Source organism: Bombina bombina, chromosome 1 (assembly GCF_027579735.1).
Source record: "Bombina bombina isolate aBomBom1 chromosome 1, aBomBom1.pri, whole genome shotgun sequence".
In the NCBI taxonomy this organism is placed as follows: Eukaryota; Metazoa; Chordata; class Amphibia; order Anura; family Bombinatoridae; genus Bombina; species Bombina bombina.
In genome coordinates, this window is record NC_069499.1 from 1,434,219,183 (window position 1) to 1,434,241,061 (window position 21,879).

The window sequence follows — 21,879 nt, forward strand, 5'->3', positions numbered from 1 at the left end:
CTTCTTCTGGGTTCGTCCGAATTTATCAGATTCCAATCAGACGTAACTTCGGTGGCTTACATCAACCATCAGGGGGGAACAAGAAGCACCCTAGCAATAAGGGAATATCTCGAATTCTGGAGTGGGCAGAGGCCCACAACTGCTTGCTGTCAGTGATGCACATTCCGGGTGTGGACAACTGGGAAGCAGATTTTCTCAGCAGACAATCCTTTCATCCGAGGGAATGGTTTCTCCAACCCAAGGTTTTTGCAGAGATTTGCAACAGATGGGGAACGCCGGAGATAGGTCTCATGGCGTCCCGGCTCAATTCCAAGCTACCCAGATATGCGTTGCGGTTCAGGGATCCTCAGGTGGAGCTAATAGATGCATTAGCAGTGCCTTGGAGGTTCAGTCTGATCTACATTTTCCGCCGTTATTACTTCTCCCTCATGTAGTGGCCAGCATCAAACAGGAGCAAACATCAGTGATTCTAATTGCTCCATCATGGTCGCGGAGGATGTGGTTTGCGGATCTGGTGGGGATGTCCTCATCTCCATGCAGGTTACCTTGTTGCAGGGATCTGCTGGAACAAGGTCCTTTTGTTTATCAAAATCTATATTCTTTGAGGCTGACTGCGTGGAGATTGAATGCTTAGTCCTAGCAAAGGTTTCTCAGAGTATTGATACTCTCATTCAAGCTTGTAAGCCGGTTACTCGCCGCATCTATCATAAGGTGTGGAAGACCTACTTATTCTGGTCTGAAGAGCGTGGATTCCATTGGCATAAGGTCAGGGTTTCCAGAATTCGTTCTTTTCTCCAGGATAGTCTGGAGAAGGGCCTTTCTGCTAGCTCCCTTAAGGGACAAATTTCAGCCCTATCTGTTTTACTGCACAAGAGGCTCGCTGAGCTTCCAGATGTCCATCCCTTTGTTCAGGCTCTGACTAGAATCAGGCCTGTGTTTAGATCTAGCGCTCCTCCTTGGAGTTTAAATCTGGTCCTTAAGGTTTTGCAGAAGGCTCCTATGCATGTAGTTGACATTAAATTACTGTCTGGGAAGGTTCTTTTTCTACTGGCTATTGCCTCGTTTTCCATGCTGATAAGGCTGTTGTTCGTACTGGGTTGGGTTTTCTTCCTAAGGTTGTTTCAGATCGTAACATCAATCAGAAGATCGTGGTTCCTTCTTTGTGTCCTAATCCTCCTCCTTCGAAGAAGCGGTTACTTCATAACTTGGATGTGGTTCAGCCTTGAAGTTCTATCTCCAGGCTACGAAGGAGTTTAGACAGACTTTTCTTTGTTTGTTGTCTATTCTGGGAAGCGTAAAGGGCAGAAAGACTTCCAATTCCTTGTAGCTTATGAGACAGTGGGACATAAGCCTCCTCAGAGGATTAGGGCTCATTCAACTAGAGCAGTGGCTTCCTCTTGGGCCTTCAAGAATGAGGCCTGTATGGATCAGATTTGTAGGGCAGCCACCTGATCCTCCTTACATACCTTTTCAAAATTTGACGTTTTTGCTTCGGATGAAGCATCTTTTGGGAGAAAGATTTTGCAGGCTGTGATGCCCTCAGAATAGGGTCTGCCTCTTTTTACCCTCCCTTTTCATTCAGTGTCCTCTAGAGCTTGGGTATATGTTTCCCACAAGTAAGGAATGAAGCTGTGGACTCTCCTCATATTAAGAAGGAAAACATAACTTATGCTCACGCGATAATTAACTTTCCTTCAGTATGAGGAGAGTCCATGGCCCCCCGCCCTTTAGTCTCCGTTAGGCGGGCCTTAATTATTTTTTTTTTTTTTCTTCTGGTAACATTTATACCCTGATGTTTCTCCTACTGTTCCTTGTTCCCTCGGCAGAATGGCTGGGGGTTGAGGGAAGTGGGGGAGGTATTTAAGCCTTTGGCTGGGGTGTCTTTGCCTCCTCCTGGTGGCCAGGTTCAGTATTTCCCACAAGTAAGGAATTAAGCCGTGGACTCTTCATACAAAAAGAAAGGAAATTATCTGGTAAGCATAATTTATGTTTTTGTTTGTTTTTTTCCCTTCTCTGGTTCTTCTTCCCAGAGTGATTTCCAAGATAAGGCTAGTTTGCTGATTGCTTCAGTTTGGTCTTGCAGGGTCTGGTATGTAGATCTGATTCAGATATCCAGATATCTAGTTTCTCTTCTTAGTGTCTTCCTCTGATGTCTTCCTCTGTCTTAAGGCCCGTTTTTCTATCAGGATCTTTATTTTCTAGGTTTAATTGTATGGAGAGAAGCATCTAAGATTCTGCTGTTGAGACTTTGATTTGGGCCCAGAAGCCTGTGACTAGGAAGATACATCTTAAAGTTTGGAAGGCATTTTTTTGGTGTATAGTTCTTGTTTTTTCTCCTAGACAAGTGATTGCGAACCTTCGCGCTCCAGATGTTTCAGAACTGCATTTCCCATGATGTTTGACTAGATTGCATCATGGGAAATGTAGTTCTGAAACATCTGGAGTGCCAAGGATTCGCCATCACTGTCCTAGACGGCTTTTTGCTTAGGACAATGAGGCTTCTGTTGACCAATTTTGCAAGGTAGCTTCTTGTTTGTTTGTTTTTTTGCATACTTTTGTATAATTCTGATGGTTTCTTCTGGGAAAGCCTTTGGTAGGAAGTCCTTCAGATAGTTCTCTCTGGATAATTTTTTCATTGGGTTCTATATGGGTTGTGGTTTTATTTTCACTGTGAAAAAAGATGTTCTTTTTATCCCGGCTTTATGTTTCATTACTCGTGGACAGCTTGGGTATTAGTCCCCAGGAGTAATGTATTGTGGATTCTCACCACCTGTATGAAAGAAAACACAATTTGTGCTTACCTGACAAATTAATTTCTTTCATATTGGTGAGAGTCCATAAGGCTCCTCCCTTTTTCCGGTGTTGATTCATTTTTATGCATATCTTTTTTTCCTACTTCAATTTTTTTGCTCTTATCTCTTTTCCATAACTTTTACTTGGCTGTACGTCAGACTGAGTTACCAGTGAGATGGGAGGGGTTTTATAGAGCTCTTGTGGTTAGGGAAATTTTGACACCTCCTAGTGACAGAAAAGAGTAATTCTATGGAGTAAAAGATTGTGGACTCCCACCACCATGAATGAAATTAATTTATTAGCTAAGCATAAACTGTTTTCTCTTACTCCTACTTTGATACTGACCTAGTGAAATATACAAGTGGCAACTTTGCTGTATATGTTTTGTATTTAAAATCATTACCTCCTGATATATTTTTTTGGGATTATGGACGATTAAAACATACCAGTCTTTGAACTAAAAAGTGGCTAGAGGTGACCTCGGATGAACAATTACATTTTATTTGTCCGCTTAAATGGTCTTTGGCTATTTGTTATTCATGGTTTCTAACTCTTGCAGTATTTTTCTTCTTACAGATCAAAACAAAGCACTTAATTCCAGCAATATCACGGGCAACCCACAAATCTTCCCACAAGCCAATACTTTTACACCTGCCCCACGCCCAGTGGACAGTTTCAGGTAAGGAGTCTAATTTTTTTTATTTATTTTTTAATAATCTAGTTCACTCATATTTATTCAGCACATATCAGTAAATCATAACAGCTTATTTTATTTAATTGGATTATATTATGTGTAAAATTGTTAACGATAATTAACTCTACCAGGGTTTTTCTATAAATAGTCATAATACCTCCATAGGAAAAAAAATATACAATGCATTTTTAATTTCTGAGATCTATATTTCAGTCTTTTTTAATTGGGTCAGTTTGAGCACAATGGTATCTGAAATATGCATGTTGCGTCAAAAAATACCTTTATTTCTTTCGTAAGATATGGTGAGTCCACGGAATCATCAATTACTAGTGGGAATATCACTCCTGACAAGCAGGAGGAGGGAAAGAGCACTACAGCAAAGCTGCTATATATGTCGCCCATAACCTCCAGTCATTCTCTTTGCCTGCGGTGCAAGGAGGAGTTGAAGTTTTGGTGTCTGATCTACAATCAAGATTTTTTTATTTTAAAGCAGAGTAGGTTTGCTCTGATCTTAATTAAGGGTCTAGCCTTGTCAGTCTCTTCAGTAGTGCAGTGGTGGCTTTTAAGAAATTGGGAACTTGTGGGGTACAATCCTCACTGTGTTTTCTCAAAACATTTTGCTGCCCTATTTAGATAGCCTGAGTAAGTTTACTCAGTCTTTCTGTATTTCCACAGGTCCATGTGAGGGATGGCATCCTCTCAAACCAGGTGAGCTGTCCTCCTGCCGGACAAATAAATATTAAGGTAAGTGCCAGTTTTATTTTTCTATGTTGCAGGGAAAAATGTGGCACTTATTCAGCTGAAACGCTGCAGGGGGACGTTTATTATTCCTGTCAGGGTGCAGATTTTTATGGCAGTTTTTGCAGGCACTGTTAGTGTGAGGAGTTATTTATTTTATTGATGGCTCAGTGAGAATCCATTTTTAGTAACGGATAATGTACTTTTTTGGGGTGTTTTATTGTTTGTTTTTAAGCCTGTTTTTAAACCTGTTTTTCAACCTGTTTTTCAAGAAAGTTGTTAAAAAAGCCATTTTTTTTTTTTAGTCAGCTGTAGGACCGCCCCTTTTTGGGAGGTTCTGATTCTGTGATGTCAGAGTTTTTGTGAGGTGCGCATATTTCAGATTGCTCTGCTATTTAGAAGGCTTCTTGCTGTTTTTGGCTATTCTGGAAATACGAATTGTAAACGGGATCGTTTTTTTCCCCTCAGTTTGCTGCAGGTTGCAGGACAAGTAGGGCACCTCAGTAATTCTGCTGAGGTGTAGAGTGTTGCCTGGGGTATGTTTTCTTGATTTGGTAAATTTAAAGAAAAAACATTTATTTAAGAAAGTTCTTTGGTTCTGTATTATATCCTTTTTTAAAAGATAAAAAAAAAAAAGTAAAAAGAAAGTTTACATTTTTATTTGCTTCTTTTTTTTGTATTATGGATCAGGAGGCTGTGCAGGATGTTACCTGTAGCTTATGTTTTGATACCCAGGTGGAACCCCCAGTACCTTTTTGTTCTTCATGTATTGAAAGAACTTTAGCTTATAGAAATAGACTTTTTGCCTTGTGCCATCATTAGCTAAGGCGGATGCTGTTCAGGAGCCTCCTGTTTCAGAAGTGCTGCAGCTTTCTCCTCAAGCATCCCAATCCTATTAATCTGCACATTCAGTGCCCTGCGTTTCCTCTCATGCTCTTTCTGGAGTTACTTTGCAAGTTATTGCTGCCCAGGTATCTTCTGCGGTATCTGAGGCGCTGTCTGCTTTTCCCATGCTGCAGGGAAAACGCAAAAGGAAATTTAAAGAAACCGTAAGTAAGGTTTCTGATCCTGAGGTGGCTAATCAAAGTATTTCCTCTCAGAAGTCTGAGGATGAAGATTCTTCGGGTGCATCTGATTGTGAAATTTCGGTTTCAGACAGTATAATTCCTTCTATTGATGTTGAAGTTGTGTCCTTCAGATTTAAGCTGGAACACCTCCGCTTGTTACTTAAAAAGGTTTTGGCTACCTTGGATGACTCCGATACTTCTATTGTTGTTAACCCTAAGATGTCTAGTAAGCTGAACAAGTATTTTGATGTTCCCTCTGCGGTGGAAGTATTTCCTTTTTCTCCATCTCCTATTTTTAAGAAAATGTTTCCTATAGCTGAAGCTGACTCTATTAAGGAGTCGTGGCAAACGGTTCCTAAGGTGGAAGGAGCTATTTCCACTTTGGCTAAAAGGACCACTATTGCCATAGAGGATAGTTGTTCTTTTATTGATCCAATGGATAAGAAATTGGAAGCATTATTAAAGAAAATGTATGTTCACCAAGGTCTTCAATGGCAGCCTGCAGTGTGTATTGCTACTGTTACTAGCACTGCAGCTTACTGGTTTGATGCATTGTCTGATTCTATTCAGACAAATGCTCCTCTTGAGGAGATCCAGGACAGGATTAAGGCTCTTAAGTTAGCCAATTCCTTTATTACGGATGCCTCCTTACAAGTCATTTAACTGGGAGCAAAAATGTCTGGTTTTGCGGTTCTAGCTCGCAGGGCCCTTTTTGGTTAAAATCCTGGTCTGTGGATGTTTCTTCTAAGTTATTAGCTATTCCCTACAATAGCAAGACCTTGTTTGGTTGAAATTATTTCAGATATCACAGGAGGAAAGTGATCTTTTCTTCCTCAAGATAGAAAGAATAAGCAGAAAGGACGTCAGAGTAATTTTCGTTCCTTTCGTAACTTTAGAGATAAACCCTCTGCTTCCTCTTCCAAGCAGGAACTATCCAAGTCTACCTGGAAGTCTGGTCAGTCTTGGAACAAGGGGAAACAGTCTAAGAGGCCTACAGCTGACTCCAAGTCAGCATGAAGGGTCGGCCCCCGATCGAGGAATGGATCTAGTAGGGGGCAGGCTTTCTCAATTTGCTCAGGCTTGGATATGAGATGTCCCAGACCTGTAGGCCGTGGAAATTGTATCTCAGGGGTAAAAGATAGAATTCAAGACTTTTCCTCCCAGAGGCAGGTTTCTCAAGATTATCTGTAGACCAGATAAAGAGAGAGGTGTTCTTAATTTGTATCAAGGATCTTTTTGCCCTGGGAGCTATAGTTCCAGTTCCTTCACAGGAACAAGGTGTGGGATTTTATTCAAATCTGTTTGTGGTTCCCAAGAAAGAGGGGACTTTCAGACCTTTTTTAGACCTAAAGTTTTTAAACAAGTTCCTCAGTATACCGTCCTTCAAGATGGAGACTATACATTCCATTCTTCCTTTGGTTCAAGAGGGTCAGTTTATGACAACCATAGACTCAAAGGATGCGTACCTTCATGTTCCTATTCACCAGGATCATCACAGGTTTGCTTATTTAGACAATCATTTCCAGTTTGTGGCTCTTCCTTTTGGCCTTGCCACAGCTCCCAGAATTTTCTCATAGGTCCTGGGGGCTCTTTTGGCAGTTATCCGGTCTCGGGGCATTGAGGTTGCGCTTTATCTGGACGACATTCTGATTCAGGCACCATCTTTTAAAGAAGCAAACTCTCATACTGGGATTTTGTTGTCTTTTCTTCACTCCCACAGTTGGAAGGTAAATCTGGGAAAGAGTTCTCTGATTACAGCCACAAGAGTAGTGTTTTTACGGACCATAATAGACTATCTACTAATAAAGATATTTCCGACATGGGTCAAAAAAACAAAGATCTTCGACTCTTGTCTTGTCCTTCAGTCCTCTCCTTGGCCATCAGTTTCTCTATGTATGGAGGTAATTGGTCTGATGGTAGCTTCCATGGACATCATTCTGTTTGCTCGGTTCCATCTCAGACCTCTGCAGTTATGCATGTTAAGGCAATGGAACGAGGGCTATGCAGATCTGTCTCCGCAAATGGATCAGGCAACAAGGGACTCTCTTCTGTGGTGGTTGTCTCAGAAACACCTCTCCCAGGGAACTTGCTTTCGCAGACCTTCCTAGGTGATCATGACCATGGATGCCAGCCTTTTAGGTTGGGGAGCAATTTGGGGGTTATTGAAGACTCAGGATCTTTGGACTCGGGAGGAGTTAATTCTCCCTCTAAACATTCTTGAACTGAGAGCGATTTTCAATGATCTTCTGGCCTGGCCTCAGCCTTAGCCCAGTTTATCAGGTTCCATTCGGACAACTTCGGTGGCATACATCAACCACCAGGGGTGAACTCGGACGTCCTTGGCCATGTCAGAGGTGACCCGGATAATCCTGTGGGTGGAGTCTCATAACTGTTGTCTTTCTGCGATACACATCCCAGGAGTGGATAATTGGGAAGCAGATTTTCAGAGCCGACAGACTTTTCATCCGGGGAGTGTGAACTCCATCCAGTAGTATTTTCCAGTTTAATCCTCAATTGGGGCAGCCAGAACTGGATCCCATGGCTTCTCGGCAGAATGCCAGTCTTCTGAGGTACGGCTCGAGGTCAAGGGATCCACAGGCTTTCTTGATGCTCTGGCGGTTCCTTGAAATTTCAATCTAGCATACATATTTCCTTAGTTCGCTCTCCTGCAGAGAGTCATTGCTTGGATCAAGCAGGAGAGGCTGTTGGTGGTTCTCATAGCGCCGGCTGGGGCTCACAGGATCTGTATGCAGATCTAGTGGAAATGTTGTCTCTCCCTCCGTGGAGAGTCCCTCTGAGGAAGGACCTTCTACTTCAGGGTCCTTTTCTTCATCCAAATCTCGTTTCTCTGAAGCTGACTGCTTGTAGATTGATTTTATCTAAGCGTGGGTCATTGAGACCATGATTCAGGCTTGTAAGTCTGTGACGAGAAAGATTTACTATAAGATATGGCGTAAATAATTGTATTGGTGTGAAACTAGAGGTTACTCTTGGAGTAGAGTCAGGATTCCTAGGATTTTGTCTTTTCTCCAGGAGGGTCTGGAGAAGGGTTTGTCAGCTAGTACTCTGAAAGGTCAGATTTCTGCGTTGTCTATTTCATTTCATAAGCGTTTGGCGGATGCGCCAAATGTGCACTCTTTTTGTCAGGCTTTGGTTAGGATTAGGCCTGTGTTTAAGCCCATTACTAGTGATGTCGCGAACATAAAATTTTGCGTTCGCAAATCGCGAAGGCGAACTTACACAAAAGATCGCGAACGGGCGAACCGCCATTGACTTCAATAGGCAGGCGAATTTTAAAACCCACAGGGACTCTTTCTGGCCACAATAGTGATGGAAAACTTGTTTCAAGGGGACTAACACCTGGACTGTGGCATGCCGGAGGGGGATCCATGGCAAAACTCCCACGGAAAATTACATAGTTGATGCAGAGTCTGGTTTTAATCCATATAGGGCATAAATCACCTAACATTCCTAAAATGTTTGGAATAACGTGCTTTAAAACATCAGGTATGATGTTGTCTCAATCAGGTAGTGTCAGGGTTACACCAGTTTCACAGTGACAGACCAAACTCCCCGTTTAACGCACCGCAAACAACCGCAGAGAGTCCATTTGCACAAGGTTGGATACCAAGCTAGCCATGTCCCGTTCCTTGTCCTCACTGATGTCATTGAAGGTCTTTTCCTCCACCCAGCCACGTACAACACCAAGGGTCCCCGAAAGGTGACAACAAGCCCCCTGGGACGCCTGCTGTGTTTGACCTTCCACCTCCTCAAAGCCACCTTCCTCCTCTGACTCCTCTTCTTCAGACTCCTCTCTCTGCATTATTATAAGGTGTGTTAATTAGTACTATTCCTATCAGTTTAATCCCTGTTACGTCCCCTATCAGGGCACATGTATATGGCATGGATTTTAGGAACCGGGTGATGGAAAAAGATGCTTGGTCGGTCCTCCTACTTCAAATTTGGGGCACTGCGTGTGCAATCTACTGTGCCACCAGATATGAGTGGTGTGTTAAGTAGTACTATTCTTATCAGTTTAATCCCTGTTACGTCCCCTATCAGGGGACGTGTATATGGCATGGATTTTAGGAACCGGGAGATGGAAAAAGATGCTTGGTCGGTCCTCCTACTTCAAATTTGGGGCACTGCGCGTGCAATCTACTGTGCCACCAGATATGAGTGGTGTGTTAAAGGATTACTTTCTGTTATAATTTTTAAGCCAAACAACTAACATATTAACGTTAATAAACATTAATTAAAACCTACTGACCTATATTTTCTCCAAAACGAAGTTTCATAACGTTATAAAAGTTATATCTTTTATTCCCTGATGATGTCACGTTATCCTGCCCACTATTTTCAGCACTGTGTGTTCAAAATACTTAAACCAATGAAATTGTGTTTAAAGCGCCATTTTGAAACCTAGGTATTGTAAACGGATTGGTACAGAGCAAAGGATACCCACAGGGTGGGTTTGGAAAACAATTAAATTTGACAAGATTTCTGCTATACGGTAGAGATATGTTAATGAAATGCTATTGATCAAAAGCATATTTGGGGTAGTTAGTTAGTAACAGGCATAGAAAATATTTACTTACAGTGGCCCTTTAAGTAGTACTATTCTTATCAGTTTAATCCCTGTTACGTCCCCTATCAGGGGACGTGTATATGGCATGGATTTTAGGAACCGAGAGATGGAAAAAGATGCTTGGTTGGTCCTCCTACTTCAAATTTGGGGCACTGCGCGTGCAATCTACTGTGCCACCAGATATGAGTGGTGTGTTAAGTAGTACTATTCTTATCAGTTTAATCCCTGTTACGTCCCCTATCAGGGGACGTGTATATGGCATGGATTTTAGGAACCGGGAGATGGAAAAAGTTGCTTGGTCGGACCTCTTACTTCAAATTTGGAGCACTGTGCGTGCAATCTACTGTGCCACCAGATATGAGTGGTGTGTTAAGTAGTACTATTCTTATCAGTTTAATTCCTGTTACGTCCCCTATCAGGGGACGTGTATATGGCATGGATTTTAGGAACCGGGAGATGGAAAAAGATGCTTGGTCGGTCCTCCTACTTCAAATTTGGGGCACTGCGCGTGCAATCTACTGTGCCACCAGATATGAGTGGTGTGTTAAATAGTACTATTCTTATCAGTTTAATCCCTGTTACGTCCCCTATCAAGGGACGTGTATATGGCATGGATTATAGGAACCGGGAGATGGAAAAAGATGCTTGGTCGTTCCTCCTACTTCAAATTTGGGGCACTGCGCGTGCAATCTACTGTGCCACCAGATATAAGTGGTGTGTTAAGTAGTACTATTCCTATCAGTTTAATCCCTGTTATGTGCCTTTTTTATTGGTTTGGTTTTTGAAGCCACAGTGCTGCACCAGAGGCCAAAAAAATTAGGCATGTACACATGCCTGAAAAATTAGGTATTGTTGCAGCCGCTGCTGTAGCAGTGGCCAGAAAAATTCATGTTTGTTTCACAGGCAGAAAGTGCCCTAAAACATTGCGGCCTGAACCCTAGTTGGTGGCGTATAAGTCACGCAAGTCATCCGGCATTCAGAGATAAAATACTGCAGCGTGTGGACCATTTTTAGCCCAAGGCAGCTCATCTCATCAGGCCTTTTTTAGTCTAATGTATCGCCCATTGTCAGTCCCTTCGGAATCCATCCCTCATTCATCTTAATAAAGGTGAGGTAATCTAGACTTTTTTGACCTAGGCGACTTCTCTTCTCAGTGACAATACCTCCTGCTGCACTGAAGGTCCTTTCTGACAGGACACTTGAAGTGGGGCAGGCCAGAAGTTCTTTCGCAAATTGGGATAGCTCAGGCCACAGGTCAAGCCTGCACACCCAGTAGTCAAAGGGTTCATCGCTCCTCAGAGTGTCGAGATCTGCATTTAAGGCGAAGTAGTCTGCTACCTGTCGGTCGACTCGTTCTCTGAGGGTGGACCCCGAAGGGCTGTGGCGATGCATAGGACTTAAAAAGCTCTGCATGTCCTCCATCAACAACACGTCTGTAAAGCGTCCTGTCCTTGCCGTCATGGGAGGAGGAGGATTACTTTCACCTCTTCCCCTGTTAGATTCCCGTTGTGCTGTGACATCACCCTTATACGCTGTGTAAAGCATAGTTTTTAATTTCTTTTGTAACTGCTGCATCCTTTCCGACTTGCGATAATTCGGTAACATTTCAGGCACTTTATGCTTATACAGGGGGTCTAGTAGCGTGGACACCCAGTACAGGTCGTTCTCCTTCAGCTTTTTTATACGAGGGTCCCTCAACAGGCACGACCGCATGAAAGACCCCATTTGCACAAGGTTGGATGCCGAGCTACTCATGTCCTGTTCCTCATCCTCAGTGATCTCACTGAAGGTATCTTCTTCCCCCCAGCCACGTACAACACCACGGGTACCAGATAGGTGACAACGAGCACCCTGGGATGCCTGTTGTGGTTGGTCTTCCTCCTCCTCCTCAAAGCCACATTCCTCCTCTGACTCATCTTCCTCACAATCCTCTTTCAGCGTTGCCTCTGGTCCAGCAAGCAATGCTGATAAGGCTGTTTCTGGTGGTGATGGTGACCACAACTCTTCCTCTTCACGCTCATCTATGGCCTGATCCAGCACTCTTCACAGGGCACGCTCCAGGAAGAAAACAAATGGTATGATGTCGCAGATGGTGCCTTCGGTGTGACTGACTAGGTTTGTCACCTGCTCAAAAGGACGCATGAGCCTACAGGCATTGCGCATGAGCTTCCAGTAACGTGGCAAAAAAATTCCCAGCTCCGCAGAGGCTGTCCTAGCACCCCGGTCATACAAATAGTCGTTAACGGCTTTTTCTTGTTGGAGCAGGCGGTCGAACATTAGGAGTGTTGAATTCCAACGTGTCGGGCTGTCGCAAATCAAGCGCCTCACTGGCATGTTGTTTCGCCGCTGGATATCTGAAAAGTGCACCATGGCCGTGTAGGAACGCCTGAAATGGCCACACACCTTCCTGGCCTGCTTCAGGACGTCCTGTAAGCCTGGGTACTTATGCACAAAGCGTTGTACGATCAGATTACACACATGTGCCATGCACGGCACATGTGTCAACTTGCCCAAATTCAATGCCGCCACCAAATTTCTTCCGTTGTCAGAAACCACTTTGCCGATCTCCAGTTGGTGCGGAGTCAGCCATTGATCCACCTGTGCGTTCAGTGCGGACAGGAGTGTTGGTCCGGTGTGACTCTCTGCTTTCAGGCAAGTCAACCCCAAGACGGCGTGACACTGCCGTATCCTGTATGTGGAATAGTGCCTGGGGAGCTGGGGGGGGTGCCGTTGATGTGGAGCAAGACACAGCAGCAGAAGAGGACTCAGCCAAGGAGGTTATGGAAGAGGATGGAGTAGGAGGAGTAGAGGAGGTGGCAGCAGGCCTGCCTGCAAGTTGTGGCGGTGTCACCAACTCCTCTGCAGAGCCACGTATTCCATGCTTGGAAGCCGTCAACAGGTTTACCCAATGCACAGTGTAGGTGATATACCTGCCCTGACCATGCTTTGCAGACCAGGTATCAGTGGTCAGATGGACCCTTGCCCCAACACTCTGTGCCAGACATGCCATTACTTCCTTTTGCACAATCGAGTACAGGTTGGGGATTGCCTTTTGTGCAAAGAAATTTCGGCCGGGTACCTTCCACTGCGGTTTCCCAATAGCTACAAATTTTTGGAACGCTTCAGACTCCACCAGCTTGTATGGTAAAAGCTGGCAGGCTAAGAGTTCAGACAAGCCAGCTGTCAGACGCCGGGCAAGGGGGTGACTTTGTGACATTGGCTTTTTACGCTCAAACATGTCCTTGACAGACACCTGACTGTGGGCTGATGAGCAGGAACTGCTCAAGGCGAGAGACGGAGTGGCGGATGGTTGAGAGGGGGCAAGGAGGACAGCAGTGGTTGACATGGCTGAAGATGCTGGACCAGGAGGAGGATGGCGGCTTTGAGTTTGTGTGCTGCTTGTACTCATGTGTTGATCCCATAGGCGTTTGTGATGTGTGATCATGTGCCTTCGCAAAGCAGTTGTACCTAGGTTGGTGTTGGACTTCCTACGACTCACTTTCTTTTGGCACAGGTTGCAAATGGCATCGCTGTTGTCAGAAGCAGACACACACAAAAAATGCCACACTGCTTAGCTCTGCGATGACGGCATTCTGGTGGTGGCAACAGCATACGTTGATTGGCGTGCTGTCTGGCTGACCCCGGGTGCCGATGCATGCTGTCTGACTGTGCTACTAGATCCTTGCGACGACCTCCCACTGCTTCCAACTCGTCTCCTCCTCCTCTCTGTCTCCCCATCTGAACTTTCCCCCTGTTCTTCTTCTCTTCTAGCGGGCACCCACATGACATCCATGGACGCATCGTCATCATCAACTGCTTCACTTGTATCCGACAACTCAACAAAGGAAGCAGCAGCGGGTACATCATCATCATCACACCATACGTCCATGTCTGTAATGCTGCCTGACTGAGACATATCACTGTTATCTACATCCTCTGTCAATGATGGTTGTGCATCACTCATTTCTTCCAATTGATGTGTAAATAACACCTCTGACAGATCAAGTGAAGCGGCTGTGGTGCTAGTGTTGGTGGTGGCGGCAGGCGGGCGAGTGGTAACTTGAGAGGTGCCCGAAGCTAAGCTGGAGGAGGATGGTGCGTCAAGGTTCCGAGCGGAAGCTGTAGAAAATTGGGTGTCCTGTGTTAGCCTGTCAACTATGTCCTCAGAACTTTTCGAGTTCATGGTACGTGGCCTCTGAGAACTGGGCATTATTCTAGGGCCAAAGGGAATCACAGCACCATGACCACGACGGCACCTGCGGGGTGGCCTGCCTCTGCCTGTCATTTTTTTTTTAAATGTACACTTACACTACTATTAAACAAGATATGAGTGGTGGCACTGGGCAAGTGTGCACAGTATACGCTGTGAGCCTGACATAAAAAAGCAGACTGATGTTTCACAGTCCAAAAAGTTTTTTTTTTTTTTTTTTTTAATGTACACTTACAATACTATTAAACAATATATAAGTGGTGGCACTGGGCAAGTGGGCACAGTATACGCTGTGAGCCTGACACAAAAAAGCAGACTGATGTTTCACAGTCAAAAAATGTTTTTTTTGTTTTTTTTTTAAATGTACACTTACACTACTATTAAACAAGATATGAGTGGTGGCACTGGGCAAGTGGGCATAGTATACGCTGTGAGCCTGACACAAAAAAGCAGACTGATGTTTCACAGTCCAAAAAGTTTTTTTTGTTTTTTTTTTAAATGTACACTTGCAGTACTATTAAACAAGATATGAGTGGTGGCACTGGGCAAGTGGGCACAGTATACGCTGTGAGCCTGACACAAAAAAGCAGACTGATGTTTAACAGTCCAAAAAGTTTTTTTTTTTAAATGTACACTTACACTACTATTAAACAAGATATGAGTGGTGGCACTGGGCAAGTGGGCACAGTATACGCTGTGAGCCTGACACACACGCTGGCAGGCAGGCAACTGCAATTATATTACACAAGCAGACTGATGTTTCACAGTCAAAGTTTTTTTTTAAAAAATTTACACTACTGTTACACCAGATATGAGTGGTGGCACTGGGCAAGTGGGCACAGTATATGCTGTGAGCCTGGCACACACGCTGGCAGGCAGGCAACTGCAATTAGATTACACAGGGGAAAAAAAAAACAGACTGATGTTCTAGGGGGCTGTCCTTACAGCAGAGATCAGATAAGTCCTTCAGGACTGTAGTGGACACTGAATACACTAGCCTCGCTATCGATTTCTCTTATTAATCAGCAGCAGCTACACTGTCCCTCCTCTCCCTAAGAATGCAGCTTCCGAATTAATCTAAAATGGATGCTGTCCAGGAGGTAGGAGGGTCTGGAAGGCAGGGTCTGCTGCTGATTGGCTGGAATGTGCCTGCTGACTGTGAGGTACAGGGTCAAAGTATTACTCAATGATGACGAATAGGGGGTGGATCGAACATCGCATATGTTCGCCCGCCGCTGCGAACGCGAACATAATATGTTCGCCGGGAACTATTCGCAACATCACTAACCGTTACTCCTTCCTGAAGTCTTAACCTTGTTCTTAGAGTTTTATAGCGGGCTCTGTTTGAACCTTTGCATTCCTTAGATATCAAGATGTTATCTTGGAAGGGTTTTTTTCTTGTTGCTATTTCTTCTGCTCTGAGAATTTCGGAACTTTAGGCTCTGCAGTTTGATTCTCCTTATCCTATTTTTAATTCTAATAAGGTGGTTTTACATACTAAATTAGGTTTCTTACCTAAGATTGTTTCAAACAAGAATATTAATCAGTAGATTGTGGTTCCTTCTTTGTGTCCTAATCCTTCTCCTAAGGAACGTTTATTGCACAACCTAGATGTTGTGTGTGCATTGAAGTTCTATCTTCAGGCAACTAAGGACTTTCGTTAGTCTTCTGCTTTGTTTTTCTGAGAAGCGGAAGGGTCAGAAAGCTATGGCTACTTCTCTTTCTCTTTGGCTAAGGAGTATTATTCGTTTGGCCTATGAGACTGCTGGACAGCAACCTCCTGAGAGAATCACTGCTCATTCCACGAGGGCTGTCTCTTCTTCCTGGGTATTTAAAAATCAAGCTTCTGTGGAACAGTTTTGCAAGGCTGCAACTTGGTCCTCTTTGCATACTTTTTCAAAGTTTTATAAATGTGATACTTTTCCCTAAGCTGAGACTTCTTTTGGGAGAAGGGTTTTTCAAGCAGTGGTGCCTTCTGTTTAGGTCTATCTATCTTGTCCCTCCCTTATTATCTGTGTGCTCTAGCTTGGATATTGATTCCCACTAGTAATTGATGATTCAGTGGAATCGCAATATCTTAGGAAAGAAAACATAATTTATGCTTACTAGATGTCTTTCTTTCCGGATATGGTGAGTCCACGGCCCACCCTTTATTTAAGACAGTTATTTTTTCTAAAACCTCAGGCACCTCTACTCTTTTGTGTTATCTTCTTTTTCCATTTTTCCTTCGGCCGAATGACTGGAGGTTATGGGTAAGGGAAGTGACATATATAGCAGCTTACTGTAGTGCTCTGACGCCTCCTGCTGGCCAGGAGTGATATTCCCACTAGTAATTGATGATTCCGTGGACTCACCATATCCGGAAATGAATCAATTTATCAGGTAAGCATAAATGATGTTTTTCTTAGTCTTATATATTTTACTTCCAGTTGGTTGCCTTTGCTTTCAGACTAACAATAGAACCGAAAAGATTAAAGCCACATCCATGATCATGTCAGATATGTAATTCTGGAAATACAGTCCTAAAAGCATTACTTGGCATGTTCCAAGTTTTTGAATTTTCCTAAATTCATGGATGGATAATACTTCTAAGAGCAGTTTTTCTAGTCATCCATTTACAAGCAAAACAGTTTGTTCATAGCTGAGCACAATTTCACACCTGACTTCAGACCTTGCAACTGGAACCCTTGCTTTTTCTTAATACCAAGGATGACATGAGATTTCATATCACTAACTTATTTTATTTGCTTTATTTTTTTTTTTAAGATCCCTAAATATATCTGTGCATAACACTTCTATTCAAAATAACAAACAGTATTCCAACTTATTGGAGAAATATCACCAATCTGCAAAAGATAAGAGAGATTTTTTGGCACAGTATAGGACAGAGAGTCCAAAAGATGAGACCATTCTCCATTTTGATTGTTAACAATTTACAATATAGCTATTTGAAGGTTTTTCTGACTATACTGAGATAAGGATTACAATTTAATTGTTTGATATACAGAAAGATACTTTTCCCTTTTTTTATACAAATCCAGATACAGCCTTAAATCCAGCACTAAGTATGAATGTTTTCAACTCCGCAGTCACTGAGCTCCTACCAGATGACACACTTCATGATGCTCTGGATGAATTTGATGGACGGGTTAAAGAGACATTTAATATATATGTGTACTAGGTTCAGAAAAAACACCCCTAGCAAGGAGAGTTTAAATAATTTATTTAATATATAAATTTGAATGAGAAAAAACACTGACTTTTAAAATGTATAAGCTCATGTCTGCTCCATTCCATGGATACACTTTTCCCTATCCCAAGACTGAGAAATATTTCTATAGCTTTTCCATTCTTCCCCTCTTGATTTCCCTCTCTAACTGATGCAGATCAGTGATCATATCATAATAATGCTTGCTGAAGGTATCTACTTATCCTGGTCAATTTATATATTCAATATTTATATTCACTTTTAAAAGATTTTCTCATTGTGACCGCACATTAAGCAAAAAGGCAGTAATATGCATCTATTTTTCTATCTTCATTTTTATGTTACTCACCAATGATTGCATAAGAGTAGTGTTTTAACAGAAACTGTTCTTTTTAGGAGTGGTGGTATGGTTCCTCCAGCGAATATCATCCAGCAGCCTGTGTCAGCCGGACAGATCTTGGCCCAGATATCCCGGCATTCCAGTCCCACACAGGTGACTGGCACCAACTGGAGTTCTGGCACCAGGCCCTCCTTTACAGCACAGGTACTGATATTTTTATGGGACATGGAAGACTTTACTATGCAAAACAGGTTTTGTAAATTAAAATTGTGTGTGGCTCAATTTACTGTCTAAAAGACCTTGATACACAAATGTTGAAACACTTGAAAGTGATGCAGCATAGCTGTAAAAAACCGACTAGAAAATATCACATGAACATCTCTACGTAAAACATAAATATATTTGACCTCAAAATGTCCTAAGTATTCACACCCATTGTAAAGGACTTAAAGCAGCAAATCAGTATGCCTGTCCGGGGACCTGCAAGGGAGTGTGCCTTATGCACACTTATGTTATTTCCCTATTCAGTTTAAGGAAGTTTACTATAAAATATCAGGAAACTTAAGTGAAATCTCATGAGATCACAGTAAAAGAGTTCATGACCTCAGCACTGCTGATGCTGATTGACTGCTGTTCATTTCTTCCTTTCTTTCCTAAGATATGGTGAGTTCACGGAATCATCTTCTACTAGTAGGAATATCACTCCTGGCCAACAGGAGGAGGCAAAGAGCACTATAGCAAAGCTGCTATATATGTCACTTCCCTTACCCATAATCCCCAGTCATTCTCTTTGCCTGCGGTGCAAGGAGGAGATGAAGTTTTGGTGTCTGATCTACAATCAAGATTTTTTTATTTTAAAAGCAGAGTAGGTTTGCTCTGATCTTTTTAAAGGGTCTAGCCTTAGCCCATGTCAGTCTCTTCAGTAGGGCAGTGGTGGCTTTTTAGCAATTGGGAACTTGTGGGGTACAATCCTCACTGCCTTTTCTCAAAACATTTTGCTGCCCTATTTAGATAGCCTGAGTAAGTTTACTCAGTCTTTCTGTATTTCCACAGGTCCACGTAAGGGATGGCATCCTTTCAAACCAGGTGAGCTGCAGTGTTAATTTTGACGGCAAATTTCAATTTAGTCTTAGTTTTAGTCTTTTGACTAAAATGCCATTTTAGTTTTAGTCGTATTTTAGTCATCTGAATTGTTTTAGTTTTAGTCTAGTTTTAGTCGATTGAATCTCCAGTAGATTTTAGTCGACTAAATCTCCAGTAGATTTTATTTAAGGATTTCTCTATAATTTGCAAACTGATTATTTACTCCAGGAGTAAACATAACACATGTTAATATTTATGGTATTAAGGTTTAAACATGCAATACAGACACAGATTTAGCCATTGTGATATGTAACATCTTTATTAAACTTAAAATTAAATAAAACCAAGTTTCATAAACAAACAGAAGTGCAACTATAAAATATAAAAAAAACTAACTGTAAACTGTATTGGCTGTATTGAACAAGGTACCCAATATAAAAACTTTAACAGTTCTCTGTTAATAATTAAAACAAGTATCAAGTAACTAAACACAACAAAAACGCCTAGATTTAGAGTTTGTCATTAGCCGTCAAAACCAGCGTTAGAGGCTCCTAACGCTGGTTTTGGGCTACCGCTGGTATTTAGAGTCAGTCAGGAAAGGGTCTAACGCTCACTTTCCAGCCGCGACTTTTCCATACCGCAGATCCCCCTACGCCATGTGCGTATCCTATATTTTCAATGGGATCTTTCTAATGCCGGTATTTAGAGTCGTGGCTGAAGTGAGCGTTAGAAATCTAACGACAAGACTCCAGCCGCAGAGAAAAGCCAGGAGTTAAGAGCTTTCTGGGCTAACGCCGCTTCATAAAGCTCTTAACTACTGTGCTCTAAAGTACACTAACACCCATAAACTACCTATGTACCCCTAAACCGAGGTCCCCCCACATCGCCGCCACTCTATTAAATTTTTTTAACCCCTAATCTGCCGACCGCACACCGCCGCAACCTACATTATCCCTATGTACCCCTAATCTGCTGCCCCTAACACCGCCGACCCCTACATAATGTTTATTAACCCCTAATCTGCCACCCCAACGTCGCCGCTACCTTACCTACAATTATTAACCCCTAATCTGCTGACTGCACACTGCCGCCACCTACATTATCCCTATGTACCCCTAATCTGCTGCCCCTAACACTGCCGACCCCTATATTATATTTATTTACCCCTAATCTGCCGCCCCAACCTCGCCTCCCCTACCTACAATTATTAACCCCTAATCTGCCGACCGGACCTCACCGCTACTCTAATAAATGTATTAACCCCTAAAGCCAAGTCTAACCCTAACAATATATAATAATTTAAATCTAACGAAATAAAATAAATCTTATTAAATAAATTATTCCTATTTAAAGCTAAATACTTACCTGTAAAATAAACCCTAATATAGCTACAATATAAATTATAATTATATTGTAGCTATTTTAGGATTAATATTTATTTTACAGGCAACTTTGTATTTATTTTAACCAGGTACAATAACTATTAAATAGTTAATAACTATTTAATAGCTTACCTAGTTAAAATAATTACAAAATTACCTGTAAAATAAATCCTAACCTAAGTTACAATTAAACCTATCACTACACTATCAATAAATTAATTAAATACAATACCTACAAATAAATACAATTAAATAAACTAACTAAAGTACAAAAAATAAAAAAGAACTAAGTTACAAAAAATAAAAAAATATTTACAAACATTAGAAAAATATTACAACAATTTTAAGCTAATTACACCTACTCTAAGCCCCTAATAAAATAACAAAGCCCCCCAAAATAAAAAAATTCCCTACCCTATTCTAAAATTAAAATAGAAAAGCTCTTTTACCTTACCAGCCCTTAAAAGGGCCTTTTGCGGGGCATGCCCCAAAGAATTCAGCTCTTTTGCCTGGAAAAAAAACCATACAATACCCCCCCCCAACATTACAACCCACCACCCACATACCCCTAATCTAACCCAAACCCCCCTTAAATAAACCTAACACTAAGCCCCTGAAGATCTTCCTACCTTATCTTGACCACGCCGGGTATCACCGATCCGTCCAGGCTCCGATGTCTTGATCCAAGCCCAAGCGGGGGCTGAAGACATCCATCCTCCGGCTGAAGTCTTGATCCAAGTCCAAGCGGGGGCTAAAGACGTCCATCCTCCGGCTGAAGTCTTGATCCAAGCGGCGGCTGAAAAAGTCCATCATCGGGCAGAAGTCTTCATCCTATCCGGGCAGAAGAGGACATCCGGACCGGCAAACATCTTCATCCAAGCGGCATCATCTATCTTCTTCCATCCGACGACGAGCGGCTCCATCTTCAAGACCTCCGGCGCGGATCCATCCTCTTCTTCCGACGTCCTAACACAGAATGAAGGTTCCTTTAAGGGATGTCATCCAAGATGGCGCCCCTCGAATTCCAATTGGCTGATAGGATTCTATCAGCCAATCGAAATTAAGGTAGGAAAATTCTGATTGGCTGATGGAATCAGCCAATCGGAATTAAGGTAGGAAAATTCTGATTGGCTGATGGAATCAGCCAATCGGAATTAAGGTAGGAAAATTCTGATTGGCTGATGGAATCAGCCAATCAGATTCAAGTTCAATCCGATTGGCTGATCCAATCAGCCAATCAGATTGAGCTTGCATTCTATTGGCTGTTCTGATCAGCCAATAGAATGCGAGCTCAATCTGATTGGCTGATCCAATCAGCCAATCGGATTGAACTTGAATCTGATTGGCTGATTCAATCAGCCAATCAGATTTTTTTTCTACCTTAATTCCGATTGGCTGATAGAATCCTATCAGCCAATCGGAATTCGAGGGACGCCATCTTGGATGACGTCCCTTAAAGGAACCTTCATTCGTCGTCTAGTCGTCGGAAAAAGAGGATGGATCCACGCCGGAGGTCTTGAAGATGGAGCCGCTCGTCATCGGATGGAAGAAGATAGAATATGCCGCTTAGATGAAGATGTTTGCCGGTCCGGATGTCCTCTTCTGCCTGGATAGGATGAAGACTTCTGCCCGATGATGGACTTCTTCAGCCACCGCTTGGATCAAGACTTCAGCCGGAGGATGGACGTTTTCAGCCCCCGCTTGGGCTTGGATCAAGACATCGGAGCCTGGACGGATCGGTGATACCCGGCGTGGTGAAGATAAGGTAGGAAGATC

General features: G+C 42.7%; 1 protein-coding gene across 1 annotated transcript in view; it reads left to right on the plus strand.

The window, feature by feature from the left end:
• ARNT (aryl hydrocarbon receptor nuclear translocator) overlaps positions 1-21,879 on the plus strand; it is a 382,463-nt gene that overhangs the window by 350,475 nt on the left and 10,109 nt on the right. The window contains exons 17-18 of the mRNA XM_053705500.1: positions 3,370-3,472; positions 17,695-17,842. Of these exons, the coding sequence (XP_053561475.1) occupies positions 3,370-3,472; positions 17,695-17,842 (251 nt within the window). The remainder of the gene's footprint in view (positions 1-3,369; positions 3,473-17,694; positions 17,843-21,879) is intronic.